This window comes from Lissotriton helveticus, chromosome 5_1 (assembly GCF_964261635.1).
Source record: "Lissotriton helveticus chromosome 5_1, aLisHel1.1, whole genome shotgun sequence".
NCBI classification, from domain to species: domain Eukaryota; kingdom Metazoa; phylum Chordata; class Amphibia; order Caudata; family Salamandridae; genus Lissotriton; species Lissotriton helveticus.
In genome coordinates, this window is record NC_136065.1 from 455,302,982 (window position 1) to 455,329,737 (window position 26,756).

Sequence of the window (26,756 nt, forward strand, 5' to 3'; positions counted from 1 at the left end):
TTCCCTTTTTAGTAATTACTTTTGAATTATTGTATGTAACTATAAATTATCTTTGGTTTTCCTCATGATGTCAATAAAAAATAAAAAAACTTGCATCGTTTACCAGCCACTGTAAAGGCTAATTTAACCAATGCGGCGAAAGAGCGGTCTATGCTGGTGGTGGCTTGTGCCTTAGCTTGGTGGTAACACATTGTTCAGGTTCGAAGGATATGCTGTGTCTCTTGCAGGCCCAGCTATGATTGACACAGGACGCAAACCAGAGGAGAGGTGAAACAGTCATGCTTACAAAACCTGGATTTAAATTGTCTTTCACCATAGGTGTCAAATGACTTCGAAATTTATGAGCAGATTGGGGGTGAGGGGGATAGTCTAGTGCAGTTATGTAATGCTTAATCTTAAACAATTAGCAATGCCAATAGTTATTAGCTTTTAGCCGTCAGTGCAGGCCTATTTGTTGCTAGTGGTTTTTGCTAACATTGTTTAGCATCCGCAAGGGGGTTGGGGGGGACTTTTTTGGCAATGCTGAGCAGCCTCGTAAAAAAGACAAAAAAAGCATTTGCAATGCAATATGTCTCGCATTTACGCGAGTTTAAGCAACTGGCATTGTAAATGACAATGCCTTTTATTTATGTTTTATAAACTGAAATATAAAGAAAAGGCATTCTCATTTACAATGCCAATAGCTCAAACTCGCGTAAATGCGAGACCTATTTCATTGCAAATGCTTGTTCTATAATGAAACCAACGTTATCTAACTTGTTGCTTGGATCACAAGTAGTGGTTTGTACACTTCAACAAAAGACACTAGTCCAGAGAGAATTATATGTCAACATTTCAACCCCAAGGGGACAGTTATGTAAAAGGAGACATCTGATGGTTAGCAACCCTAGAGATAAAATGTGAAATGGAGGGACACTAGTTTGAAAGATGTCTGTATGAGTCCTTGTTGTAAAAACCTCAAATGACAGCAGCAAAAAAGGTTCTAAATAAATCTATGGTTTATATAAAAGAAACACAGCTTAATCATCGCCTAAGGAATGATAAATATGCAGGGAAAGGAAATGGTGTTTACTAAAGGTTTTACGTATATTCTTAAATATCTTGACAGGAAAGCTGAAACAATCTCACTGGTCTATACAGGATGAGGTGAAAAAAGTGTTTGCATTACCTTCAATGCAAATTTGAAGTGGTACTCCTTTATCAAAAGGGCCAACCACGTGACAGCTCTGACCATATTGAGGAAATGAAGTGACTTAAGCTTGTGACTTAGGAGTCAATTTCTGGGGCGGGGAATGATGCTTTATCTACCAGAGGACAAATGTACGAAGCATTTTTATGACTGTAAATGCTCAGACGCGGAGCTTGAGACCCCAGAAATGCTTTCTTAAATTTGCTAATTCCGTTTCAGGAATCAGTACACTTTAACCGACTCCTAAAATAAGATTGTAACCCCATACCAATTCAGTATTTTGGAAAAGTTATTTGTAGGTGCCCCTTTCAAATACCAAATCTGAATGCAATGTAGCAATGTTTTGCAAATGAAATCCGGTTGTAAAACATTGAAAAATTCCAACTCATTATTCAGTTGGAGAGGTAACGCATTTGCGAAATGGAATTGGTCCCCTCGGTCTCCTTTTCCTTTTAAACGTAGCCCTATTTCCTCTAAGAGAATGGGCTGCATTTGAAAAACATTTGCTTTATTGAAAGGTGATCAGGGACATGTGGTCTGCTGATACTAGCAGCCCACCATCCCTGAGAAGGTCACTGATCCAAGTGAATCGCAACTTGCCACCTATCTCATTAATATTCGCATGGTAGGTCGGACTTCAAATTGGAACTTAGTGAACCAATCTTTTGGTACATAGGTTTTTTCTTTACATTTTTCACATGTCACATAACTTTTGGTTGCAAATTGCGACCAGATTTTTGTGAATAGGTCTTCCTTCGTACACATGGACATTGTGCTTTTGGAAGGTGATATATTCTCCCAAACTATGGGGATGATAGTTTCTGTTTATGTAATTGAAGGCCACACAAATAACTTTCGCCTCCCCAGTTGGCTTCCCTTGAAAACTGCACATGTCTGAAATCAATGTTACTGATACATGTAAAGAAAAGACTGTTTGGAAGGCTCAATTTTGCTATTTAAGCAGCTTTCCTTTTTATTTGAAGAATAACACTGCCCTGGCAATGTCACTAGTGTAACATCAACCAAGAGTAGTATCCCCTGTCTGATAATAAGCTGGAAGATCTAGGAGATACATTGTACCTAAGACTCCAGCATACAGCTCTAGAATGCCCAACCATGGCATACCCTGACAGTTACACTTTTAAGAGAACCCAGACTTTTGGCAATACACACATGCTTGGGTGCATGGGGAAACATGCAATCTTTCAGCAAAAACTATTCAAACACTGAAGGACCTTCAAATATGGGACGCACCTCAGGGAATATAGGATCTTTCAAAATGAGACCCCGTGGCACTAATTAAACATCCTAGTCCCACACCCATCTTTGTAAAACATTAGTATGCTCCCAAGTATTCTTCACACCACACTCTGTACGTGTCATGGGACAGCTCCTTTATTACCAAAACCCTGAAGCTCTTATCAGCAATCCCCTCTTATAAGCAACAATCCATACATCTTGAAGAGCTCCTTCACTGTACATGCCCTGCACATCTAGACGGGGAAGGGATGTTGCCAATTAGTTAAGTTGCGGACTATAAAACAAGGACCGGTAAATTTCAGCCCATTATTTGCAGCTTGATCAAAATGTATGATCCTGAGGAAATCGTCTTATTGCTTTGCACCTCAGTTACATATCATCCACCATATATTATTAATCTAGAAATAATTTAGCTTCCATTGTGCACTAAAACAATGTATTAATTCATACATCCTGCACATTTCTTCAGAGTCATTGCTAAATACCTCTTTATTCTGTGTTGCACAGTGCATCTTCTTCGCACACATCTGTGCACTTAAACATGTAGTTCTTTTAAACACCTGCACCAGACATATCCACACAAAACTCCTACATTCTCCAAACCCATACACCTCATCAGATATTACCACACTTTACACCTCAGCCTACCTTTCAATATCCACCATGTGAATCTCACAGAGGCCACATCTATCACCCAGAACATGCACATCTCCTCAGATGTCTGCATCCTTCACAAGCTATGGCCTCTGCAGAGATCGCCTTCATCAACAAACTGTGACTCCTACAGAGATCACTATCGTCCACAATCTGTGATCCCCTACAGAGGTCACCATAATCCACACCCAGGCCATTAACAGAGTGGTCTCTATCACACAACACCTGTAACCTCTTTTGAGATCTCCATCACCCACAAACTGAGATCTTTAACAAGAGCTCCATAATTCACAATCTGTGACCCCCAACAGACTGCCATCATCCACACCCTGTCCACCACCAAAGAAATCTCTATTACACACAACCTATAACATCTTCAGAAATGTCCATTAACCACAAGCCCGACCTCTACTGAGATCTCCATCACCTTCTGCTTGTACTTTTCTCCAGAAACTGGCATCTCCTAAACTATTAACCCTCCTCAAAGAGGTCTTATATCATACACATACCACACATCTTCTCATAAACATCATTCATCAGCCTAAAATAAGTGCTTTGAGAGAATTGATAAAAAATTTAAAGTTTACCACAAGTGGGAGCACCATTTGCCATTGAAGATATCACCTCTTGACTTTCAGAGCATACAGACAGAGATGAGTTAGGTCTGCAGACAGTGAGATGAACAGTGCCCTTCGCTCGACGCAGAACATCAACAGCAGTGCTGTGTGTGAGGCCAGACAGAAAATCACCATTCACCTATGAAAAGCAAGTCACAGATGCAGATTGTGAAATCACCAATCCATTCTCAAAAGCATTCTGTTCAAGTAGATGGCTGTGGACTTTTATATTGTTTTATACATACAAAGATAAATGATGATAACATTCAAGAACATACATATTTAGAATTAAAGAACATAAAACAAAAACTTGTCCTAACAATTTAATGGCAATAAACATAAGCACAATAAATAGTTCTTAGTTTTTATATGGGCTTGTCAGCAAAAGTTAAAAGAAAATGCTAACAAAATTTCCTATGTAACATAATGCTCCCATTTTTAGGTCTCGCCTAGCGATGCAGCGCAAACACTGGACACCTAGGCGAGATCTATTGTTGTCGACTTAGTTTGCGAAGGGGGACAGGATATGTCCACGCTAACAAAAGACAGCAGTTGTGCATGCGTATGGCCTCGGTAGCAGAACTTGGAGGACAGGAGATGTGCATGCGTACGGCTTGAGGCGGATTAACACGCCCCCTCCTTGCTTGCTCGCACGCGTACAGTGACGCACAACTCGCAGGGCATGAGATGTGCACGAGTTCTCTTTTTTAAATACATATACACGTGTACGGCTCACGGCGTGATAACACTCCATGCTCTCTCGTTCATTGGCTTCCTGCCGCCCCTTGTGTGCCTGTTGCCCCTTGTGTATTATTGTTGAATTATACAAATGCCCTGCAATCTTTATTTATTGTTTTGCATGCTAATTTTCTTTTATTCACACTTGCTGGCTGCTTGACGTTTCTTGCGCATTATTACAAAAGACAGCAGTTGTGTACGCATGTGGCGTCATTAGCAGGACTCAAAGGACAGGATATGTGCGCGCGTACAGCTTGCGGCGCATTAACACACCTCCTCCTTGCTTGCTCACACACATACAGTGACGCACAACTCGCAGGGCAGGAGATGTGCACGAGTTCTCTGATACTTTTTTAAGTACATTTACGCGTGTACGGCTCACGGCGTGATAACACGTTGTGCTCTCTCATATGGGGCCCCCTCACAAACAACGATAACCCAGCAAACTCCTTGGTCAGCCCTACAATTTGACGGTGAGCTCTTCCTGCTTTGCACCTCTCCCATACCCCTCACCACTCGCAAAGCTTAGAACTCTTTGCCATCTCCCTAGGGCATGACTAAAGTCTCCCGAATCCTCGATGCCCTCTTAGCATTCGCCCCCTCCATACTCCTAGCCACCTCTGGCAACAATGCGCTGCCTGCCATAAGCCACCCTTCTCCCTGCTCTCAGTCTCAGCACAGCCATTATCAACCTGTACGATGCCACACGGGTTAAAAGAGAATGCACGCATACTATTTCTTATTATTATTGCCTCTAATTTACAATCCACTGCTGAAGTTAACTGCAATTGAAAAAATAGCAACGTTGCCAATTCAGGAACTGTAAACTCACTAGCACAGTCCAGGCCGTTGCTGTAACAAACGCCGCTTTTATCAAACACTCAGCTACACTCAGCTACACCGTGTTTGCAATCGCCAGCAAAAAACTCAGCTGCAAATTAACACAAGCCCAAAGCCTTTGTATGCTACAGGCCACATACTTACTCATTATTGTTTAAAAATAACTTACAGTTTTATATACTACTTCGATGCTGGTCCTCCTATGCTGCTCAGCTCCCCACAATGCGCGCAAGATGTCTGCATGCGTAGAAAGACAGTGTTGTGCACGCGTATGGCGTCGTCAGCAGAACTCCAAGGAAAGGAAATGTGCACGAGTACGGCTGGCAGAGCATTAACACGCCTTTTCCTTGCTTGCTCGCACGCGTACAGCGCCATTAGCACAACTTAAAGAACAAACAAGCATTTGCAATGCAATAGGTCGCGCATTTACGCGAGTTTGAGCTATTACCATTGCAAATAACAATGCCTTTTATTTTTGTTTTCGTTTTAAAATCGTAAATAAAGGGCATTGTCATTTACAATACCAATAGCTTAAACTCAAGTAACTGCGAGACCTATTGCAAATGCTTGTGATAATAGGTAATGCAACAGGACTCGGGAAAAAAAAAAAAAAAAAACCTGAATACGTCACTGAGGCCACGTTAATAGGTGCCAAAATGCCCTTTTTCTGCGATTACCGGCTCGGGCCATATCTGTGACAGAGGTCTGCAGTACAGAGTTTTGCCAATCTCTAAAGGTGGGTGGTGAGGAGTCTTTCCATTTCCTGCAGATCTCTCTTATTGCGAGCAAGATGGAATAAAAAACTAAACATCTGGGTAAGTGTTGTACTCCTTCCAAGACTCCAAAGATAATCAGGGGCAAATCCATTGTGACAGATCTTCCTAAAGACTCAGAAAGGCACTTGCTGATATCCTGCCAGAACACTGTTAGTTCCGGGCAATCCAAGAACATATGAGTATCCGAAGCAGCAATCAAACCACATTTTGCGCAGGACACTGGCTGTCCTCCTACAAATTTAGAAAGTCTTGAGGGGGAGTAATACGCCCTATAAAAGGTGAAGATGTGATTTCTTCGAAGCCATGATGGCTTGACAATGCTCCACAGAAGCTCAAAAGAAGACTTCCAAAGAATTTGTAGGTTCAGATCCACAAGAACAGAACCCCATAATGACCCTGGCAAGACAAAGTCTCCATCTGCCTCCTCCATAATAAAGTTATACCATCTAGATATTTCTTTCTTTTCTGGACCTCTGTTTGAATAAGTCAGAAATAAATGGGCTATGTCCACCAAGTTTAAACTTATTTTTATTGGCAAGAGATGTTTTGTAGGCTGCAGTCCAACTATACATCTGGATATATTTGAAGCGTGAAAAATTATGGCCAACCTTGGCTTGTAAATGTTCCCATGATAATAGATCACCCTCATAGAAAAGGTCACCCCAAACCTCCATGCCTGCCTCTCTCAGAGGAATTGCCAAGATGTCATCAAGCCAGGCAGGACTTTCAGGCAAGTCCCACAACGGAGTTTTTTCACAAAAGTAATTTACTTTTATTGATTTCATAATTTCAGCCCATGTTCGAGCAAGACCCTGTAGGGTCTTCAGTTTAATTTTTTTTAAAAACTTAGGATTTCCAAACTTAAAAAGAAAACTAGAATGATTAATATTTTCCCCCTCCAACATAGCTGCATACATCATGCCCACCCCCGAGGCGTCGAGATTCTTCAACAACATCCTTGAGTGGGACAATTGGAAGGCCCAAGCATAGATTTTTAAATCTGGAGCCGCCAACCCACCCTTTTCACGTCGCCGTCTTAGTTTTTTCCAAGCGATACGTGGAAGATGGTTGTGCCAAATAAAAGATGAAACATTTGATTGAAATCTGGCTAAAATATTTGATCAAAGTATAAGGGAATGGTATTGAATAAAAAAGATATTTTTGGCAGAATAGACATTTTGATAAGATTGACCCTACCTATTAATGAGAGAGGGAGATGCGACCAAGATTGGAGAAGCTTACGGCAGTCTTTAAGTACTGTGGACAAATTAACTTGGACTATTTTGTTTATATCTTTTAAAATTGTTAAACCTAAGTAACGCATTGAAGTGCCAGGATGGAGTTCCATAGGAGGATTTTCATCATTCCAAATAAGCATTTCCGTTTTAGCTGCGTTTATCTCATACCCCGACACCTGTCCAAAAGCGTGAGCCAATTTCACTATAGCCGGGAGAGCCGTAGCGGCCTCTGATGTTAATATAAGTACGTCGTCGGCGTATAAGTGCCACCTTCCTCGACCAGCCTTGATAGTTAAATGGTTTGATGGAGATCTCCTCCCTTAGGTACTGCGCAAAAGGCTCGATGTAAAAATCAAAAAGTAAGGGGGAGAGCAGGCACCCCTGTCGGGTTCCCCTAGTGATAGAAAAGGGGCTTGATAAGTCTCCATTGACGAGAAGAGATGCAGAAGGATTGCTATACAACAGGCTGATCGCCCTACGAAAACTTGCTCCCACACCAAACTTGGCCAAGGCCTCCGACAGGTACACCCAATTTACCCTGTTGAAAGCCTTGGTTGCGTCCAGTGTTATCGCCGCCAATGGGAGCCTATTAGATGTTGCTATATCTACGGCACCAATTAAATCAAAGGTCAGTTCATACAATTGTCTACCCTTTAAGAACCCCTTTTGATCTAAATGAAGGATAGATGGTGCGGTGCCGGCCAATCTTGATGATAAGACTGTGGTAAAGATTTTATAATCCACATTCAGAATGGATACTGGCCTATACGACCCACATTCTTCCTTAGGTTTACCTGGTTTTAAAATGAGGGTAATAGAGGCATTATCCCACGATGCTGGGGGAGACATTCCTTCTAAAAGTATTCTATTGAACAACTTTGTAAGGAAAGGAGCTATCTCTGAGTCTAAGATCTTGTATAACTCAGCCGGAAGGCCATCGGGTCCCGACGCTTTCCCCTTCTTAGATTTCTTAATAGCAGATATCACCTCAATCTCTGTTATGGGGCTATCCAAGTATTGGGATTGTTCAAGATAGAGGGAAGGTAGAGTAATATTGTTCAACCAACTCTTGGCAGACTCAACCGATATCACTTTGTCTTCTTTATATATTACCTGGAAAAATTCCCTAAATGCCTTCCTGATATCCTCGTCTGAGGAGAGCTTGGTGTTACCTATTTTAATAGATGCAATGTTGTTCCGGACCTGATCTACTTTGGTCTTCCAAGCCAGCAGTTTACCAGCACCTTCGCTATATTCGAAGTGGGCCAACTTGCTGGCTTCCCATCTCTGTTGGACCCTCAAACTCAAGGATGATGCCAGACTACCCCTCAAAGTCGCCAATTTATTATGTAGGGGATCTAATATCGACCTCGAAGATGTACTATTTAGGTCGATTTCATGTTGAACACAAGCCATATCTGATTCTATAGAAGAAATCATTTCGTTATATCTCTTTCTCCTAAAGGCGACTTTGGCAACAACCAACCCTCTCAATATTGCCTTAAATGAGTCCCAGATAATATTATCAGAGGCTGTTCCATTGTTAGATAAGAAGAAGTTGTGTGTCTCTGTCTTTAGGAACAAAATGTCCTCCTCATTAGTGAGTAGGGAACGATCAAAGGACCAAACAATCGAGGTTTTTTTACTACCAAGTCCCATCACCAATTTAACAGCAGAATGGTCTGAGAGATGTAAAGGGAGATATTCTATTGTTTTAACTGAATCGACCAGTCTTTGAGTCATTAAAATATAGTCAATCCTTGACTTATGGTGATATTTATAATTCCTGTAAGAAACCCCCTGTTGGCTTCCTGACCTTTGTCGCCAAACGTCAACAAACCCTTGCTGTCTCATGGCGTCTAATAGAAAGGATCTGGTTTTAGACAAAACCATGAAAAATATCATTCTTATTTCTCATGTGGAAATCTAAAATCCTTCTAAATCTGTCTCAACAGTAGACTAACAGGATTCCTATTCTGATGTGCCTGGCCTAACTGACAAGAGACAGGAAATAGCCAATGAATTCAACTTACTGAGAAGACAACTACTCCGGCCTGAGAGACACTTTAATTACCATATATCAGGTACGGTACCATTCAGTGGTTGGTAATCTATTACCCACATGGTGTCCTGTTTCGATGGATTTGTATTTGTTGAGGCTGATGATTTCGGATTCCACTTTTCTACTATCTTTTTTTAGCCAGCACTCAAATGACTAAAGACTCTGGTAAGAAGGGTAAATATATGCGACCAATATCAGATTGTCCAACCCCATTGAGAAAATTTTTTAGGAAATTTCACTCACAATGGGCAAAGGTATTTTGTAGTTGCAAAGAATGTGAATTACAAGAACAAATGGTCTGCAGCCCTAGAACATCTTTTTGTAATGTAAATATCCACTTTTGTGAACCAGAAAAGATATTAAGACACCCAAAAGGGATTTTGAGACAATTTCAGAATCGCAAATGGTGGGGTTGCTTGAAAGGGGGTATCTTTCTTATTTTCGAGTCGCCATGGGATGTACCAATGGTTTGAGACATTAATTGTGGTTGCAAACCATTGATCGGTTACTGAAAGCCAAGTTGAATAACTGATTTGCAAAGTGGAAGCTGTAGAACAGTTTCCCCTTTGAGAATGCTATAGAGCAGCCTCATTGGAAGAACAGAGTGGTCAAGGGGACCACAGCCTGCTTCCCTAAGTGTCTTCACTGTTTGTAAGAATTATTTGCAAAAGCAGAACCTGTCCATGTAAGTGACAAAGGCTACCACTAAAAAGAAATGTTGACATGCTTGGAATAAGATCACAGGGTTGAAGATCTGGTGTTCCTCTCAGGCCTGCATCCCTGCATTTGCAGCCATTCATAGATCATTGCAAAATGCAATCGGCCTCAGTACAATTCATGAAGTAGGAAGCAGTGAGATCCTCTACGAATATACATTTTGTAATGTGACTACTTTGTAAATCAGTTGCATCGCAAAACACTGAACAGTTCACAAATTAGTTGTGTGCTATTTGTAATCTGGTTTACAAACTACCCTTAATACATCAGGCCCATCTTTGTTTGCAACAAAGTAGAGTGCACTGGCTTGAATACCATGATACCAGCCAGACGTGGTCAGTATCCTTGATGCTCAGGGTGGTACCAAGGTAGGACAATGTCTACAAACATCTTCATTACACACACCTTAAACCATCTGCAATTAGACAAGCAAGGTCCTCTGTGATGCCTAATTTGCTAAAAACAGATATTACGCAGCTCGGCCAATCACAGATATTTTACCCCTGCCACCCTGACTGTCTAGAGTCAATTCTACTTCTCCATCTCAGTCACTTGACTGAAAGTCTGAGTTGGCAGGAGGATAATTCCTTAAAATGAATTGGCCAATCATAATGCAGCTTACCGTTCCGAGTTGCGGCACTGTCAGCATAGCCTATGACATATCTCACAGTCAATGAGCTCACTTTTTATGCTTTTCACAATCACTAATATGCAGATCATCAATACAGAAAGGGAAAAAACTATTAAATGAACAGGGACGTACCTCATTCAGTGAGATTTAGGGAGTCAGGGAGTCTTATATTTTCTTACATTTTCTGAAAATCAAATGTATGTACCAAGCTAAAAAAGATGGTGTGATTAACGAGGAGTCTGTTGTGATTTACTCCGTGCATGGGGATGAGAAAAGATCCCTGTGTACACTGCAGTACAGACCGTGGATACATTGAAGGCTGTGCAGCTCTGCGTGCCTTGGTCGATGATGGGAATAAGGGGAGTTTACTACAGGTAAATGGCGTGTTCTGATTGTCCAAGTTTGGAGGGAGTTGGTGGAAAGATGTTTTGAAGAAATGTGCAATATATTTCAATTGTGTGTCTTAGAATAGCTGGTAGGAGGAGATCCTCGTCTGACTTTGCTGAGGGAAGATCGTTCACTAACTCTGCTACCTGAGATCCCATATCTATGAGTTCTTGAGTTGGACTCTTGAATGTTTCTGTCCCTTTACCCTAAACCTTAACTTGGTTCATTTCAGACTCACACCTTCTGCTTAGATTTTCACATGCCATCTTTTGATGCTTTATTGAAAATAAGGAAGTTCCTTTATAGAAATGATTCTGCCTCTCATTTGCATTTGGTACTTATTAATGATTTGCTTTGTCTTTTACCTGATATATCTAGGAGGATTGATTAGCAATACTAAATGTTATGCTTATTTGATTGATTGGTTTTCTGAATGAATAAAGCTTGTAACTTTGACTAATTTGCTAATAAAACTTCCATGGTGTGGGGACCATATTGTCTCTTGTTCTTGTGAAGTCAAATTGGTTTCAATGTCATTTTAAATTGATGTTTGGATATTAGGTCACAGAATACACTTTCAGCTGATACCAACGGTCCATACGACCAGTGGCACAATCTGTTTGACGACTACACCAGAGCCAGAAGGTATAGAAAATTGCCCTGCAACAGACATTTGTGTAGGCTTTAAGGATGATTGCTATTTGCAAGGTGAACAATATTCTGGAAAGTAAACAATATTTGTTTAGCCCTTCAAACCCATTCAAGCTTTGAGATGTCTAATGTTGTATGGAAAGAGATAGCGAATAAAAGATGTATATAAGAAGATCGGTCAGTTAAGCACACACTAAGAAAACTGCCACCTGCAGATTACAGTCCTACTAATACAGTGCAGTCAGCTTAGTACCTATTGCGGTGGTCTGTGTACAACATGAAAGTCAGAGTTTCTAATGTCAGTAAAGATGCTTAATGGGTTAGTGCATCTACTACTCAAGTGTGCATGTCTGTGTTAATGAGTGTTTGTGCATCAGTTCATGTCCTTGAAGGTATTGCATTTCATGTTACATATTTGATATAGCATGAATTTAGATTGAAGGAGAAGCAGGGTGTGCTCCAGAGAAAATGCTTATGTCAGCAGAGTAGTTACATTTCAGGCACTGTTCATCAACCAGGAATCTATCCAAGGGTCTATTTGAGATCACATTTCAAAACACAATTGCAAGAGCATTTACGAGTATGGGAAGACGTTCTAAGGAGTACACTTTTACGTACTCTTACATGCTTTTGTAAATAAGCCCTTAAGTATCCATTCCCTATTAATAAAAGTCCAAAGACAGCAACGGGCCTGTCTATTTGTATTAACTGTATATGACTATATTGATTATATTCCCATTTTAGATGTTTTGGGGACAGTTCAAAAAGTTATGTAAGAGTGTGTAAAAAAATACAACTCGAGTACTACTTTTTTTTTCAAATGGCTTGTGAGTAGACCTCAATACGTGATAAAACTTGGAGGGAAAGCAACCTGGTACTGCAACATTGATAGACAGCACAAGGTCCAGTTCCCTGGTAAAAGGAGCTTTGCCACTTAGTTGTAATATATGTTCCAAAATTATTTTTATATGGTTGCGCATTAATTTAGTTGGCAATTTAAGGGAATTATGGAGCGTATACAATAAATTAGTGAAAATTGGTAAAGTGATTTGCAAAGTAAATACTTCTTGCCGCATTTAAACATTAACTTTTTAACTTTCTAGCTTTAGGATTAGAGTGGCTCTGAATAACAACATACTGTATTTCCTTTACGCTTTTTTACCCACCTAGTTTAGAAAGACCCTTACAGAGGTGGAGGTGCCCGTAGGGCAGTTGACCTGTTAGTTTATCTATGAATTCCTGCCTGCACCTTGACAATAGATTTAGCCATTGACCCATCTAATTGATCAGGATTACTGACCCCACACTCTGTTGCAGACACTTCAGTGACTGCAGAGGTATCCATTCACCTGGGGATCTCAAGGTAGTCAGCTGAAACATAGCGGGGTCACGAGGTAAAGTCTCTGATGTGGGATACATTAAGATATTGAGCAACTATGATATCCTCTGCTTCCAAGAGACCTGGGATGCTCAGGGGTGTTTCCATATGGATGGATATGCTACATTCCTTGTTACAGCTACTCCTGTCATCCACAGTAGACCCAGGCGAGGACTTGCAACACTTGCTAATTTGGACTTGAACTGTAAAGCCGAGAGGGTCTCTTCCAGCTTACTCAACATCCTAAGCATCCTCTAGACCTTCCCAAATAAGTACAGGGTGTTAATTGGCAACACTTACAACTCTTTACTGACCAGAGAAGCCCAAGATGATTTTCAGGGCCTTCTTTGTCTGGTAAATTTACGATGATTATGTTGTTGGGAGATTTTAATTTGCACCCTTAGTGGCTCCGACATTTTGTCTTTTACCACGGACCACATCCATCTCCAACACACCCAGCAACGGGGCATGATAAACAATTCGGTCTCAGGGTATAATTTAGTTAACATTTTGCCAACGAGGCATTGAGTAACAATGACTGGACTCCTACATTTAAGGGGAGAAGTCACAGTTCAATTATTGATTACATTTTTGTTTCTCTTTGTTTATTTTCTACTCTCGTCAACTTTAAGATAGAATGGGTTGTCCAAGGCAACTACAATCCTTTATTGCCTACTTTTCAATGGGTTGAAACATATGTGAATGTGGCACGTTTATTTAAGGAGCCTATTGTAACATCAGACCAAACCTCAGGATTAGATGTGCCAAGATTTCACCCTGATGATTTTCTCTCTGATCTGGTCACCACTTGTCAACCTGATTTTCTTATTTGACTTAATGAAGATGCCTCTGAACCCAATATCCATGAAGCTTTTTCTAACGTTTGTAGTGTAGTCAGACTGGCCCTCTCTGGATCACATATGGTAGCTTCTTCCCCACACAGTAAATAGTTTGATTAAAGGTGTTCGAGGGTGCACACGGATTTGCTGGTGGCCTTGCAAAAAAAAAAAGCTATGCATCCAGTAAGATGTAAGAATGGCTAGGGCTTTATATAGTTACACCTGCATAGAGCGTAAAAGTGATACAAGCATGGACCAATCATTTTGATGCCATCTATAATCATGAATGCTTGAATTACCGTTCTCTTTGCACTTGAGAGGAAAAGAGGCACACTTTCCGGGGGAAGGAGGTGAAAAAAGATATCCTAGCCCTTCCCTCAGGTAAAGCCCCAGGCTATGCCTGGGTCCCTGGTGATTTGTACAAACCGCTTCTTGATCTTTGCAGCCCTATTTGACGTTGCACTTAAATGTTGCCACATGAAACTCTCTGCTGTCGTGATAAAAAGCGGTGATAGTACCAGTATTTTAAAAAGGGAAGAGAACAGACCCAGCTTGGTATAGACCCATCTCGTTGGTGGATTCTGAGGTGAAAATCATTGGCCAGGTACTGCTAGATTGCTTAACGACCTGGGTGAACGAGCATAACATTCGGTTGGATGTGCAATATGGGTTCAGACCATGCCGGGGAACTATTGAATAGAACCTGAACCTATACCTGCTCATAAGCAAAAATACTAGAGCAAAGGAGGGGTCTCATCCACCTGGTTTTCATGGACCTTAGCTCAGCTTTTGTTAGAGTTAACAGTACTAAGCTGTGGGCCCTACTAGTATCTATTGGGGTTGAGCCTGCACTAATCACTTTCTTGCGCACTTTACATGAGGGGTACTCGGCCTCTGTCAGATACAGCCGCTATGGGGAATGCACTCTGCACTTTTCTTTGACAAGAGGGATTTGCCAGGGTTGCATCCTGGCACCCTTTCTTTTTTATTCTATATATTTATTGATTTAAATCATTTTTAACTGAACAGAGCCAGGATGTCCATAGTGTTGATGGCCGCCTAGTACCTGCCATTCTATATGCCGAAGACACAGTTCTGACCACTAGAGAGCTGCAGTGACTTTTATATCTTTTTATATGTTTTATGGAAAGTCTGGACCTGACCACCAAATTTGCCAAATCCTACACTGTGGTGGTTGGCCCTAAAGGCACTAAATCCAGGAACTTTGTGGATAAAGGACATCACATTGCCAGGGTTTACAATCTTCTCTATTTTGGCATATTGTTGTATTCTCATCTTAATTGACAATCTCTGATTAAGAACAATATAATGCCATTTAATAGGGTCAATCATAGTATTGGTGGCTTCTCACTGCAGTTAGGGCGTACTTACATTAATACTGTCATTGATATATTTCAAGCTAAATGTATCCCTAAAGACAGTTTTGTTTGCGAGATCTGGGGGTGTGCAACTACTATTTCGATCCAGACTGTGAAAAAGAAGTTTTTTAGGTGTCTTTAAAGGTTTTGTAATGTATACCCGCAGAGATTGTTCATGAGGAAGCGGGTTTGTAATACATCATGGATTTTGTTTACCTTCATCCGTTGCCACTTGGACCTTCAGTTTGGCTGAAAGAGGAGTTAAAACTCAACAAATTAATTGTATGGGACTGTAAGGGCTTGGATCATATGCCGTACACCTCCTGGATGCACTATATTATGAGCAGCCTGGGAGGCCTCGGTAGACCGGACCTTTTTTTTTTAACCCTCATTGTATTGTTAAAGCAGATATTGACTGGGTTATGAGGGACTTTATATCCAAGGTGGGAGTGGAGCGTGACGCCCTTGCATTGACAAAGGGTTCAATTAGCCACTTCATTCTAGTAAGATCGGTGAGTGGCTAGGAAACCTACTTGACCCTTGATATACCTCAGGAGGTTGCTAACTTATTTCAGACTGAATCTGATTCATCCACTTTTGTTTGCAAAATCGTGACTGGCATTATTTTTATTTGTCCCGGGTTCAGCACTTTACGCTAATTCGGTCTCTCCTGATATCTATACATTTTAAACAAGTCATACCAGCATTACTGTTTTTACAACTTTTACCTTTTCCTAATGTATGTTTTTTGCTATCTTGATGCTTATCTGGGGTTTTAAAATCAAAGTGTTGAGATTTTAATGCATTTTTATTTGTGGCCCCATCCTGTTGATTATTTTATGTTTTTATGAGATGTATATTTGTATTTTTACTTTTATGATTTGCACTTGCAAAATCGAATAAAGTTTGATTGATTGATTTATTGACCGACTGTGTAATGTTTTATCATTTAGATTCATCTTTGTCCATTTTTTTTCAAAGCATGGGTATATTTAGCCTTACCCAAGCTACAGAGCTTCTTGCAAAAATGTACTAATAAGATACTTCTCATGCATTAGTCCCTATGTAATCTAAAAATATAGGGCCAGATGTACTAACGTTTTTTGCGGGTGCAAATGGGTTTTAGACCCGTTTGCGAATGCAAAAAACGTGTAGCCCATGTACTAATCAATTTTGCGAGTAGGAAATCAATTTGCGACTCGGAAAATAGGATTAATGACTCGCTATTTGGAGAGGGTGTTTCAAGGGCGTACTTTCCTAATAGCAACTCCTGAAGCTATGTATGACAGTTTTGCGACCGCAATTGCATTTGCAAAACAGTAGTAGTTAAACCACCCCTTCCCCTTTGTGTGTGGTTCTAACAATATTTTTTACGGGCAGGCAGTGATCCTAGGGACTATTGCCTACCCTTGAAAAATGAAACCGAAAAGTTTCATTTTTATTTTTTAAATGCATCCCGTTTTCCTTTAAGGAAAACGGGCTGCATTTTAAAAAAAAAATGCTTTATTTAAAAGCAGTCCCAGACATGGTAGTCTGCTGACCCCAGCAGGCCAACATCCCTGGGAGGGCCAGCCATTCCCAATGGGGTCGCAAATTGCGACAGCCTCATCAATATGCATGAGGCATGAAATTTGCAACCCCATTGGGAGCCGCAAACAGTGGCTCAGAAACTGTTGTGCATCCCAATTTGCGAGTCGCAAATGCAACGCAATTTGTGATCTGCAAATTGGTAGGTCGTACATCTGGCCCATTGTGTGCAGTTTTTAAAAATTTATTTGCGATTTTAGAAGTAGTTGAGAAGTTGTTTTTGGGGGTGTTGGCTCTTAGAAACAAAGAAACCATTTCAAATTAACTTATTTTGATTTTTATTTATTTATTTATTTATTTAATGCGATTTTATATAGCACGAACATTACCTGAAGGTGTCAGAGCGCTTTACAAAAGAAACAGTTGCGATACATAAGGATTTAGGATTACATGAGTTACATAAAAGATACAAACAGAAAAAATTGCAAGTGTACAAGTTGTAAAGTCACACAAGGAAGAGATACAAACAGAAAATTGCAAATGTACAAGTTGTAAAGTCACTCAAGGTAGAGATACAAATGGATAAACTCTACAACATATACTAGTGGTTAGAGTTATCTCTATATACATATATATATACAAATAGTGGATTTGCTCAGGATTACATTTTACTAGCGATTAGGCTGGACAAATATATATCACATATTTACAGAGTTAACAGGAAAATAAAAAAAAATAAAAAGGGGTTGAGAGTGATAGGTGGGGGAGAAAAGTCGGAGGCTGAGATTGGTGAGAGGAGAGAGGGGGACCTGAGGGGGAGAAAGAGATGAGGCAGTCCAGCAAAAGAGAAATGACTGAAGGTCGGCAGGATGGAATCCAATGGACCAAAGGAAAGGACAAGAATCCACAAAATGGTGGACCCGGGTCGTGGGCATCGATGGAAACCATTTCAAGATGGCAAGGTGCAAGGCTCACCGTCTAGCATCCCGCGGTGAGTGACAGCAGACAGTGGAGACCCCATGCATCCAGCGCTGCGCTCACCCCTCAAGAAGCACATCGTCAGCCGCCAACTCCGCTCCGATCTTCCGCACCACGAGTGGCTAGACGAGGCTCACTGAAGTGCTGGGCTTCTCCGAGAGCGCCCGCGCTCACCGAGTATAGTGTGGGGAGGTGCCGGCAGCCGCGGGCAGTGGATCAGCCTCGGCAGCAGTGATGGCAGGTGGCGTAGCTCCGCCGATGCCATCTGCGGTTCCTCTTCATTACCGGTGGGGACGGCAGCCAGGTGGCACTGGGGAATCCCAGTGCTGCAACCACCCATTCCCTGGTCCCTGGTTGTGTTGGAATCGAGATGGGCCACTTTCACTGGATATTTTGCCGAAAATGCGATCCCTGGCCCGACAGCTCCCTTTCGCCTGCCGCCACCACGGCTCCCTTTTGCCTGCCACCACCGCTGTCGTAGCACACAGGGTACCGGTGGGGTGGGTGGATCCTGTTGTGTTTGTGCTCAAGCTAGGCTCGAGCACCTTATAGTGTGGGTAGGTTTATGCTTGAGCGTGTGCTCGTGCTCTGATGAGTGTGATTCTAGATTGGAATGACTCTTCTGTGCGGCCGCGGGAGCCGGCCGAGCATTTCTGGTCTGCCCACTCCAGCGGGCAGATGCGGACCCAGCAGTCCTGTCGGGACCTCGGGGGGAGTGCTACGGCACTCCCCCAGCCTTCTTCTTCTCGACGTTGGGGCCTGGGGATGGGACCCCGGGCCCCTGGATATCTTCGGGAGGCGTGACGGCGCTCCCCCTCACTTTGCCACCTCGGGCCCGGAGATGGGTTCCCGGGCCCCTCCTCCTCTGAATTGGGTTGCGCGACGGCGCGCCCCATCAGCATTTTCGTCGGGGGCCAGGGTGGGCTCCTGGCACCCCGTGTTGGCATTTTCATGGGGAGCGCGACGGTGCTCCCTGGCTTCCTTCCACACAGAGGGGTGGGGGGCGCGACAGGCTCCCCTGCCTCCATCTCCGGTGAGGGCCACGGTGGGCTTCTGGCCCCCATGCAGGGCACCGTCACGGGGAGCGTGACGGCGCTCCCCGGCTTTACTTCTCCTTGGGGGCTGACCCACCCCGGGGGCATCTCTGAGACCGGCGGCGGAGCCCCACACGCTTCGTCATCAGTCTTCTTAGGGGTCAAAGGTTGTCTACCTTCCGGGGGCCATATCTCAGCCCCTGGGGGTCCGATCTGCCCCATTTTTGCGTCTTCTTACTTCTGGTGGCGTCCCCAAGCAACTGGGAGCACTCTCCTTCGCTCTCTGGGTCTCCAAGAGGGTGAATTCTGCAGGGAGCAGTCTTCACTGGCTCCCTGCGCCTCTCTTCTCCCTGCACAGAGGCCCCTGCTTCTGCGCACCGGTCCTGGGCGCTTCTTCTGGTGCTGTTAGGGGCCAGGGTGACAGTCAGGGGGTCTCTCCTTCCCACTGCCCATTGCCAGGCTTCAGCACATTCTGCCTCAGCAGACCACACCCCAGAGCGGCTATTTCAAAATCTGCAGCGCAGGAGGAATACGTGTGCACAATCATCTATTCAATACTCGTGTAAAACTTTTGAGGTGTCCAAAGTGCCCATATATAACAATTTCAATCATATGCAGAGCACATTATCTTCCTTAATAAGTTCTTAAAATGTGCATCCCTTTTAGGCACTCATAATAGAACAGGGGAACTCACGCTCTGGGATACCTACAGTGGATCTTACAGACCCAACTCAAAAGGCTTTTATGGGCCAGAAAGGCTAATCAAAATGTTTGTTGGGTCAAACGATGGAAGCCAACATCTGTACATCAGATCAAAAATCTCGAGTGAGTGATGGGAATTTTAAAATGCAGATTCACTACTTGCAGGCATTCCGGAATCCATAGCACCAATGCAGTGATTGGGCAATGAATGCTCAGAAGGCATTCTCCTACTTTTATCAGTGATCCTCCATGCTTCAAAGGACAATCACAGGCTCACAAAGTAAGCAAGTTGGCTGGTGACTTTTATAAATCTTTAAGCTGAAATAAATATTGACCTATCAAAAAGAACTGATACAGTGTGCAACATTTTATTCTGGTATTCAGGTAGCAAAGTATCAAGAAAACAGTTTTTTATGTTAGCTCCCAAAGGAAAGCTATATCCAACATTTCTATATGAATGCCATATCAATATTCACAAAAGTTTACCAACTATTGAACCTTACAGAGAAAGCGTTTATTTGTATTAAATTGGAACAGCTGGCACAGACCATCGAAGGAAGACTTTAAAGATTGCTCCAATGCACATGAGCATGCGTGGGAACAAGTATGAGATCAGCTGTGGTGCCTCTCTTTTGTGACATTATAGGGAGACTGCAGAAGCTGGAACAGCTGGTTTCCAACGTTCTGGTGGATTTAGTTATCTGCCACTCCAGAAAACAAGGCAGAGGTTGACTCATACAATGAATAAGTGATGGGAAACAGTTCTACTATTGTGGTACCTTCCATTTTCTGTTGAGGGTGAGGAGCGGAAAATCATTGCAAACTATGCCACAGGTTGGAATCAATAATTAAGGCATCACTGCTCATCGCTCACCACACTGGATGTGAGATCAGGCCTCCAACACTTCTTCACACATGTAGATCGCCAGAGTATCAGTATATGTCTTAAGGTTCACATATGAATCACTGAACTTACTCAATTCTACAGAGGCACTAGCTGAATTTCAATCACCTTGCATGGAAGAAGGGTGTAAGGAAAAGCATCTTTTTGATGCGTGATCACCCACAATGTTTTGGACTGCTGATTTTTTTACTCTAAGAGTGCACTAAGGCCTGCTAACCAGACCTCAGTGCCAGTGTTCTAACCCTTTACAAAATGTATGTTGAAGTAGCTACCCCCAATTGGCATACGCTGACATATAAGTCATCCGTGGCACCATATACTAGGGACTATAGGACCCAAGACAGTATTGCAAATATATGTCATGGTAAGTTCACACAACCATACCCTATAATACATCACAATCCTCACAAAGGAAACCAGCTGCCAACCACTGTAACACCCTGAATGGGTTGCCGATCCAATTTATGCTTGATATGCAATCTATATAAATGAATGAATGAATGAATGAAGGAGGAGTTTTTAAAGCGCGAACTAAGCCCAAGGGCATCAAGGCGCTATAGTACAGACAGGCCAACAGGCACAAACAGCGTGCATACTAGGATTTACTTCACAGAGAACATCCAGGTCTTTAAGGACTTACGAAAACAGGCGTAGATCTCTTACTTTTACATTTGGAAAGAAAGAGAGCAGGGTGTTAGGCCTTGATAGGTTATATTTGTCCCCAACCCCTATAAAGATGCTTCCTCCAGAAGGCAGGTGCTTCCCGTAGTAGGCTAAATTCCCTTTGTTCCAGTATGAACAGAATTGATTATTTTCCCTGTTAGTCATCCTGGAAAGAGGAGTAGATTATGGAACTCCTTACCAACAGCCTACGCTCTGCCTCATTGTATTTCCAGAGGCAGAGGTTAGGTTACTGAATTCACCTCCAGTAGCACTGAGACTTTCACTCAGTCTGCTGCCAAAAGTCTCAAATAGCAGGCCAGGAAGAAATAGGGTCTCCATGGACTGCCAATGCACTCCTTCACCTTAGAAGCTGCATACACCCAGAACTCTACCCAAAGCTAATGTTGCTGTTTCATTTATCTCCACCTTTGCAAGGAGTATCACAGAGGGATACCTACTCTCCGTCCAAGGAAGGCTAGTTCATCTCCCCTAGGGGAGACTCCACCTCGGTCCCTCCAGTAAATTGGACCCAAAGGGACATATTACGGAAGTGCCTCGGGTGCACAACGGGCATTAGCGCCCGCCTTGTGCACCCCTGAGGCACTTTGGTATTACAGAAGAAGCAGCAAACGCTTGTCTGGCCCCTTTTGTAATACAGATAGCGCTAGCACACACACATCGCCAGCAATATCACCAAAGGGCTGTGGCCCATCCGAATGAGGGAATTCCTTTGCCTCTGTGCCTATGCCGTATTATAGACACAGGCGCAGAGGCAGAGAAGCTGTTAGGAGGTGCACTGTCAGCGCGCCCCATGATGCCAGCACTATGGAAGGGGGAAAGGGAGTTGTATGGACCCCCAGACATCCACTTGCCGGCTAGTGCAATCACTAACTGCACCAACCTGCAAGAGGACTTTAATCCTCCTTAAAATTGCAGAATGGTTGTTGCCTTTTTCAAAGCCACTCCATTTTTCAATTGAATAAGCTGCCATCAGGGCAGCCAAGTTCATGGCTGTCCTGCGGGAAACACATTCAATGTAATATGGTGCACTCTCCTTGTTAGCGCCTAGCGCACATTTTGAAAGATATGCTCACCACTAACAATTTCCACTTGATTCTTGTGAATACCTCGGGCTTTGCATAAAATCCTCAGATATCCTCCCTTACAAACTACATATACTTTACCATCCCCCAGGTAAAAACGCTTTTTTCACAGACCAACCTGTGGAAATCATTACAACTAACTCAACCCCTTGCTCCAATGACATATTCCTAGGGAACCTCAATCTTCATTGGGAAGACTCCTTAGATAAGCAGGACAATTCTATCAAAATTTTCCAAGCAGACCATTCCCTGTTCCAAGCCTGTTCACTACCAACTCATTCCAAAGGGTCTACACTTGACTGGATCATCTCTAAAGAAAAAATGGTTGAATCTATCTTGATCGTCCCATGTGATTGGTCAGACCATCACAATATTACTTTCCAAATACCCTCCACTAAAAAGAAAACTTCCTCGCAGCAGATCAAGCCCAGACATTGGATTAGAGACAAGAAAAACCTTAACTGGAGCAATCTAGCTTCCCACTGTGAGAAAGTACTCACTCCTCCTAATACCTTTTCAGACGTCAATGATCTAACTGATCACTACAACTCCATGACAACCAAATTATTTGACCATGTAGCCCCATCAAAACTCAAAAGAATACCAAACAAAGGCAAAATCTTGTGGTTCAACAGAGCCCTGAATGAAGAAAGACATAAACTGCCACTAACTTAACGGAAATGGAGACATCCTTCCCCCCTTCAACTCAAACTGCTAAGAAAGTCAAGAAAACTCCGATAACAAAAGTATTCTAAAATCCCAAAAATTCTTCTTCAGATCAGAACCAGACAATGCCAAATATAGACCGAAGAAAATCTTAGAAATGTTATAACAACAATCAAACAAATTGGCCAAAAGCGCACACATGACTTCGAAATCGCAGCTAAGGAGTGAAGAACTTTTTCCTTTCTTCATAGTTAAAGCCAACGTCCAAAAACGAGCTCAGGACAGCCGAGAACAACTCAGCTACCCTAAAGAACTCTCAAGTTGAAGATCCTATTCAACCTGATCTGCCTATGCCCAAAAATAACTCTCATTGGTCAACCTTCAAACTTTACGATCTCAGTGATATTACAAAAACCTTAGCGACTATCAAACCAAATAATCAGTACAATGACCCTCTCCTCTCAAATTGTCTATCTCCCATCTACAATATCATCTCCCTTCTCTGGACCGAAATCATTAATGCTACGCTCTCGCAAGATCACATCCCGGATTGCCTAAAAATTGGTCAAGTCACCCCCATCCTAAAAAAACCTACAGAAAACCCCTCGGACCCTAATAACTTCAGACCAATAACCAACATTCCCATGCTAGCCAAGGTTTTGGAAAAATGTGTTCAGCAACAATTCAACCAACACATCACGGATTTCAAGTTACTGGACGACTGCCAATCAGGTTTCAGACCGGGCATAGCACAGAAATAGCAATTCTTCATATAGTCGACAATGCCCTACTCGCGCTTGACCATAATGAAACCTGTCTACTAGTCCTGCTTGACCTTTTGTCTGCTTTCGACACTGTTAATCACGATACAGTCCTAGAAAGACTAGAAAACAGGATGGAACTATCAGGCACAGTCCTTCAATGGTTCACATCCTTTCTGGAAAACAGATCGCAAAGGTTTATGGTGAATAAAAATCTTTCCCCCTCATCCCCTAATCTACCAGGAGAACCACAAGGCTCAACTTTTTCCCCTGCGCTATTCAACCTCTGTGTCGAACCCCGAACAAACTATTACAGCAAGCGAATATCTCCTTCCACATGTATGTGGATGGCACTCAGTTGTACATCAAGATCACTTCCATGGAAGAGATCAAGATGATGAATCAAGCTCTTGGAAAGACCTAACGACTAACTTCCTCAAGCTAAACTCGCAAAAAACTGAATTCCTTCTAATTTCCCCCCCAAAAAAATTTGGTGATAAAGGAGTGGACCAAGATGATCAATGCTCTAAATTGTATGCTGACTCCACCAAATCGCTTGGAACCACACTGGATAAGAACCATAATATGCAAACACACATCAACATGTTGGCTAAAAATGCCCACTTTCAACTCAGCTATCTCAGATAAATGAAACCATTCATCAAGAACCCGGACCTCAAAACTGCAGTTCAGGCTTTAGTCATCTCCAGGTTGGAGTACGGATGTACTACCTTATCAGGGCTTCCAAAAATCTCAACAGCCCCTTTAAAAGCCTGTCTCAATGCAGCCGCAAAACTGCTAACAGGATCTAGAAAATCTGACTATATCTCGCCACACCTGAAGGCGCTCAACTGGCTACCCTACGAAGCTAGATTTCACCTAAAGATGGCCTGCATCACACATAAAGCTTTACACCACAAGACCCCCCAATATCTAGCCCAGACACCTACCATATCTGGAGGAAACAGACACTCTAAGAGTTCCAACAATCTACTCCTGGAACCTTCACGCTTCAGCAAAAGTAGAAACTTTTGACAGAGCATTCTACGGAGCTGCACCAAGAATATGGAACTCACTCCCACCGAGCATCAGAAAAATCTCTTCAGCACAATTATTTAAAAGGGAAGCTAAACCTTCCTGAAGAGCAAATTCCTCCCTTAACTCCTTACAATCCTCACCCTCCTGGGACCTATAAAATGCAACAGATAACTCTCTGACTTGCCCCTCTACGACTCCGACTTAAGCTCTAAACTCGATATCACTCCTGCTGGCATTGAACCAATCAACTACTATAAACTTATATCTATACTGCCCATGATGACACCCTCGCTAATAGGATTTGCTCGTACTTTAACTTGTTCCTACTGCTCCAAACAAATCATCTCTACCTATATGTTCTATTGTTTTGTTCTGTGCCGAACTTCATATTTGCCACATATCTATATCTCGTACCCTATTAAAATTTTCTTGAACTTGTTTGCTCTGTACTTTGAAGCGCTCTGATACCCTACTCAGGGTCTTGTTTGCACTATAGAAAACACTAAAAATAGAATAAAATAAATAAAAACAAGGAGAGTGCCCCTTATTCTATAATACGGCCCACGTGCCATGTCACATAAAGTGAGCACTGAAAGTCACTGCCATATATTTGCACTGGCTCATATTCTAAATAGTGGAACATTTAGAGCATCCCTATTTTAGGTAGTATTATGATTACATATCGGAGTCAAAAATATTGTCCTACCAAAATATTGCCCAAAAAGAATGAGGACACTAACATTAACTATACTAACTTTTTGTATAAATTAAAAACAAAATGGCAACTAAAAAAATATATAAGACCAAATATTTTCACATAACAAGTAAGTATATTGCATTTTAAATATTGAACATTATACCTTTAAAAAAATAAAGTAACATCAAAAATATTGCAGAATGCAGCACATGTACAAAGAGGCAAAAATTTGAAATAAAGCTATTTATTATTATTATTAATAAATTAAATTTATAAGGCGCTCAGCTACCTGGAGGTTTCCCGGTGCCATAGGACCACAAGCAACAGAGAGAACCATGTCTACTGATTAAATAGCCAGGTTTTAAGGCCTTTACGAAATATATTAAGGCTAGTTTCATGCCGAAGAGATGAAGGTAGCGAGTTCCACAACACTGGAGCCAGATGGGAGAAGGAACGTCCGCCCATGTGTGATAGTTTGATCTTGGAACTTGAAATTTGGCTTGCGTTGAAGAGCGAGGCGCATGTGTCGGAAGAAAAGACTGGGCTAAGGAACATAGATACAGGAGTGCTATGCCTTGTTCAATTTTATGCAAATAGCATAGGGCCTTAACTTTGGTCCGGTTCTCTATCCTAAGCCAGTAAAGATCCCGGAGAGCACCTGAAATGGACGATGATTTAGGCACATGGGAAAGCATTCTAGCCGCCAAGTTCTGAACCACTTGTAATTTGCAAACTGTCTCCTTGTTGGCTCCTAAATACAGGACGTTACCATAGTCCAGCCTAGACATGATCAAGGCTTAAATCATGTTTTTTTTGGGTGGGACCAGGCAACATCCAGAGTATTTTACTGAGCCATTTTAAGATGGTAAAGCAAGTTGATGCAGTCTTGACTACTTGCGGTCTCATAAACAGCTGATCGTCGAGCATCACGCCTAAATTGCGTGCAGCTTGCACCGGTTGGGGTAGTTTGACCATTTCTGGCGGCCAGCGAAGTGAGCCCCAGAGATCTTTATTTTTTCCCAGGATCAGAACCTCAGTCTTTCCACCATTTAACTTAAGTCAGTTTGTATGCATCCAGCTAGCTATTTTTTGCAGTTGATTCACAAGTTTTACCAACATTTTAGAAAAAACAGGTAGCAAGGAGATCGGGCGGAAGTTTGGCGGTTCGCCTCACCAGGGGAAGAATAGCATTTTGATGCATTCCCAGGTCTAACACTAATGGTGAATCTAGGAAGGAGCCACAAGCCATGGGTGTATGCGGGGGAACACCCACGGTCCACCCACGTAGTGACCCCGTGGGGCAAAGTAATACAATGCAGCAATTTGC

General features: G+C 42.3%; 1 protein-coding gene across 1 annotated transcript in view; it reads right to left on the reverse strand.

Annotated features, from left to right (window-relative positions):
- FRMPD2 (FERM and PDZ domain containing 2) overlaps window positions 1-26,756 on the reverse strand; it is a 446,136-nt gene that overhangs the window by 97,271 nt on the left and 322,109 nt on the right. Inside the window, exon 34 of the mRNA XM_078640972.1 lies at window positions 3,691-3,859. Coding sequence (XP_078497098.1) covers window positions 3,691-3,859 — 169 coding nt within the window. The remainder of the gene's footprint in view (window positions 1-3,690; window positions 3,860-26,756) is intronic.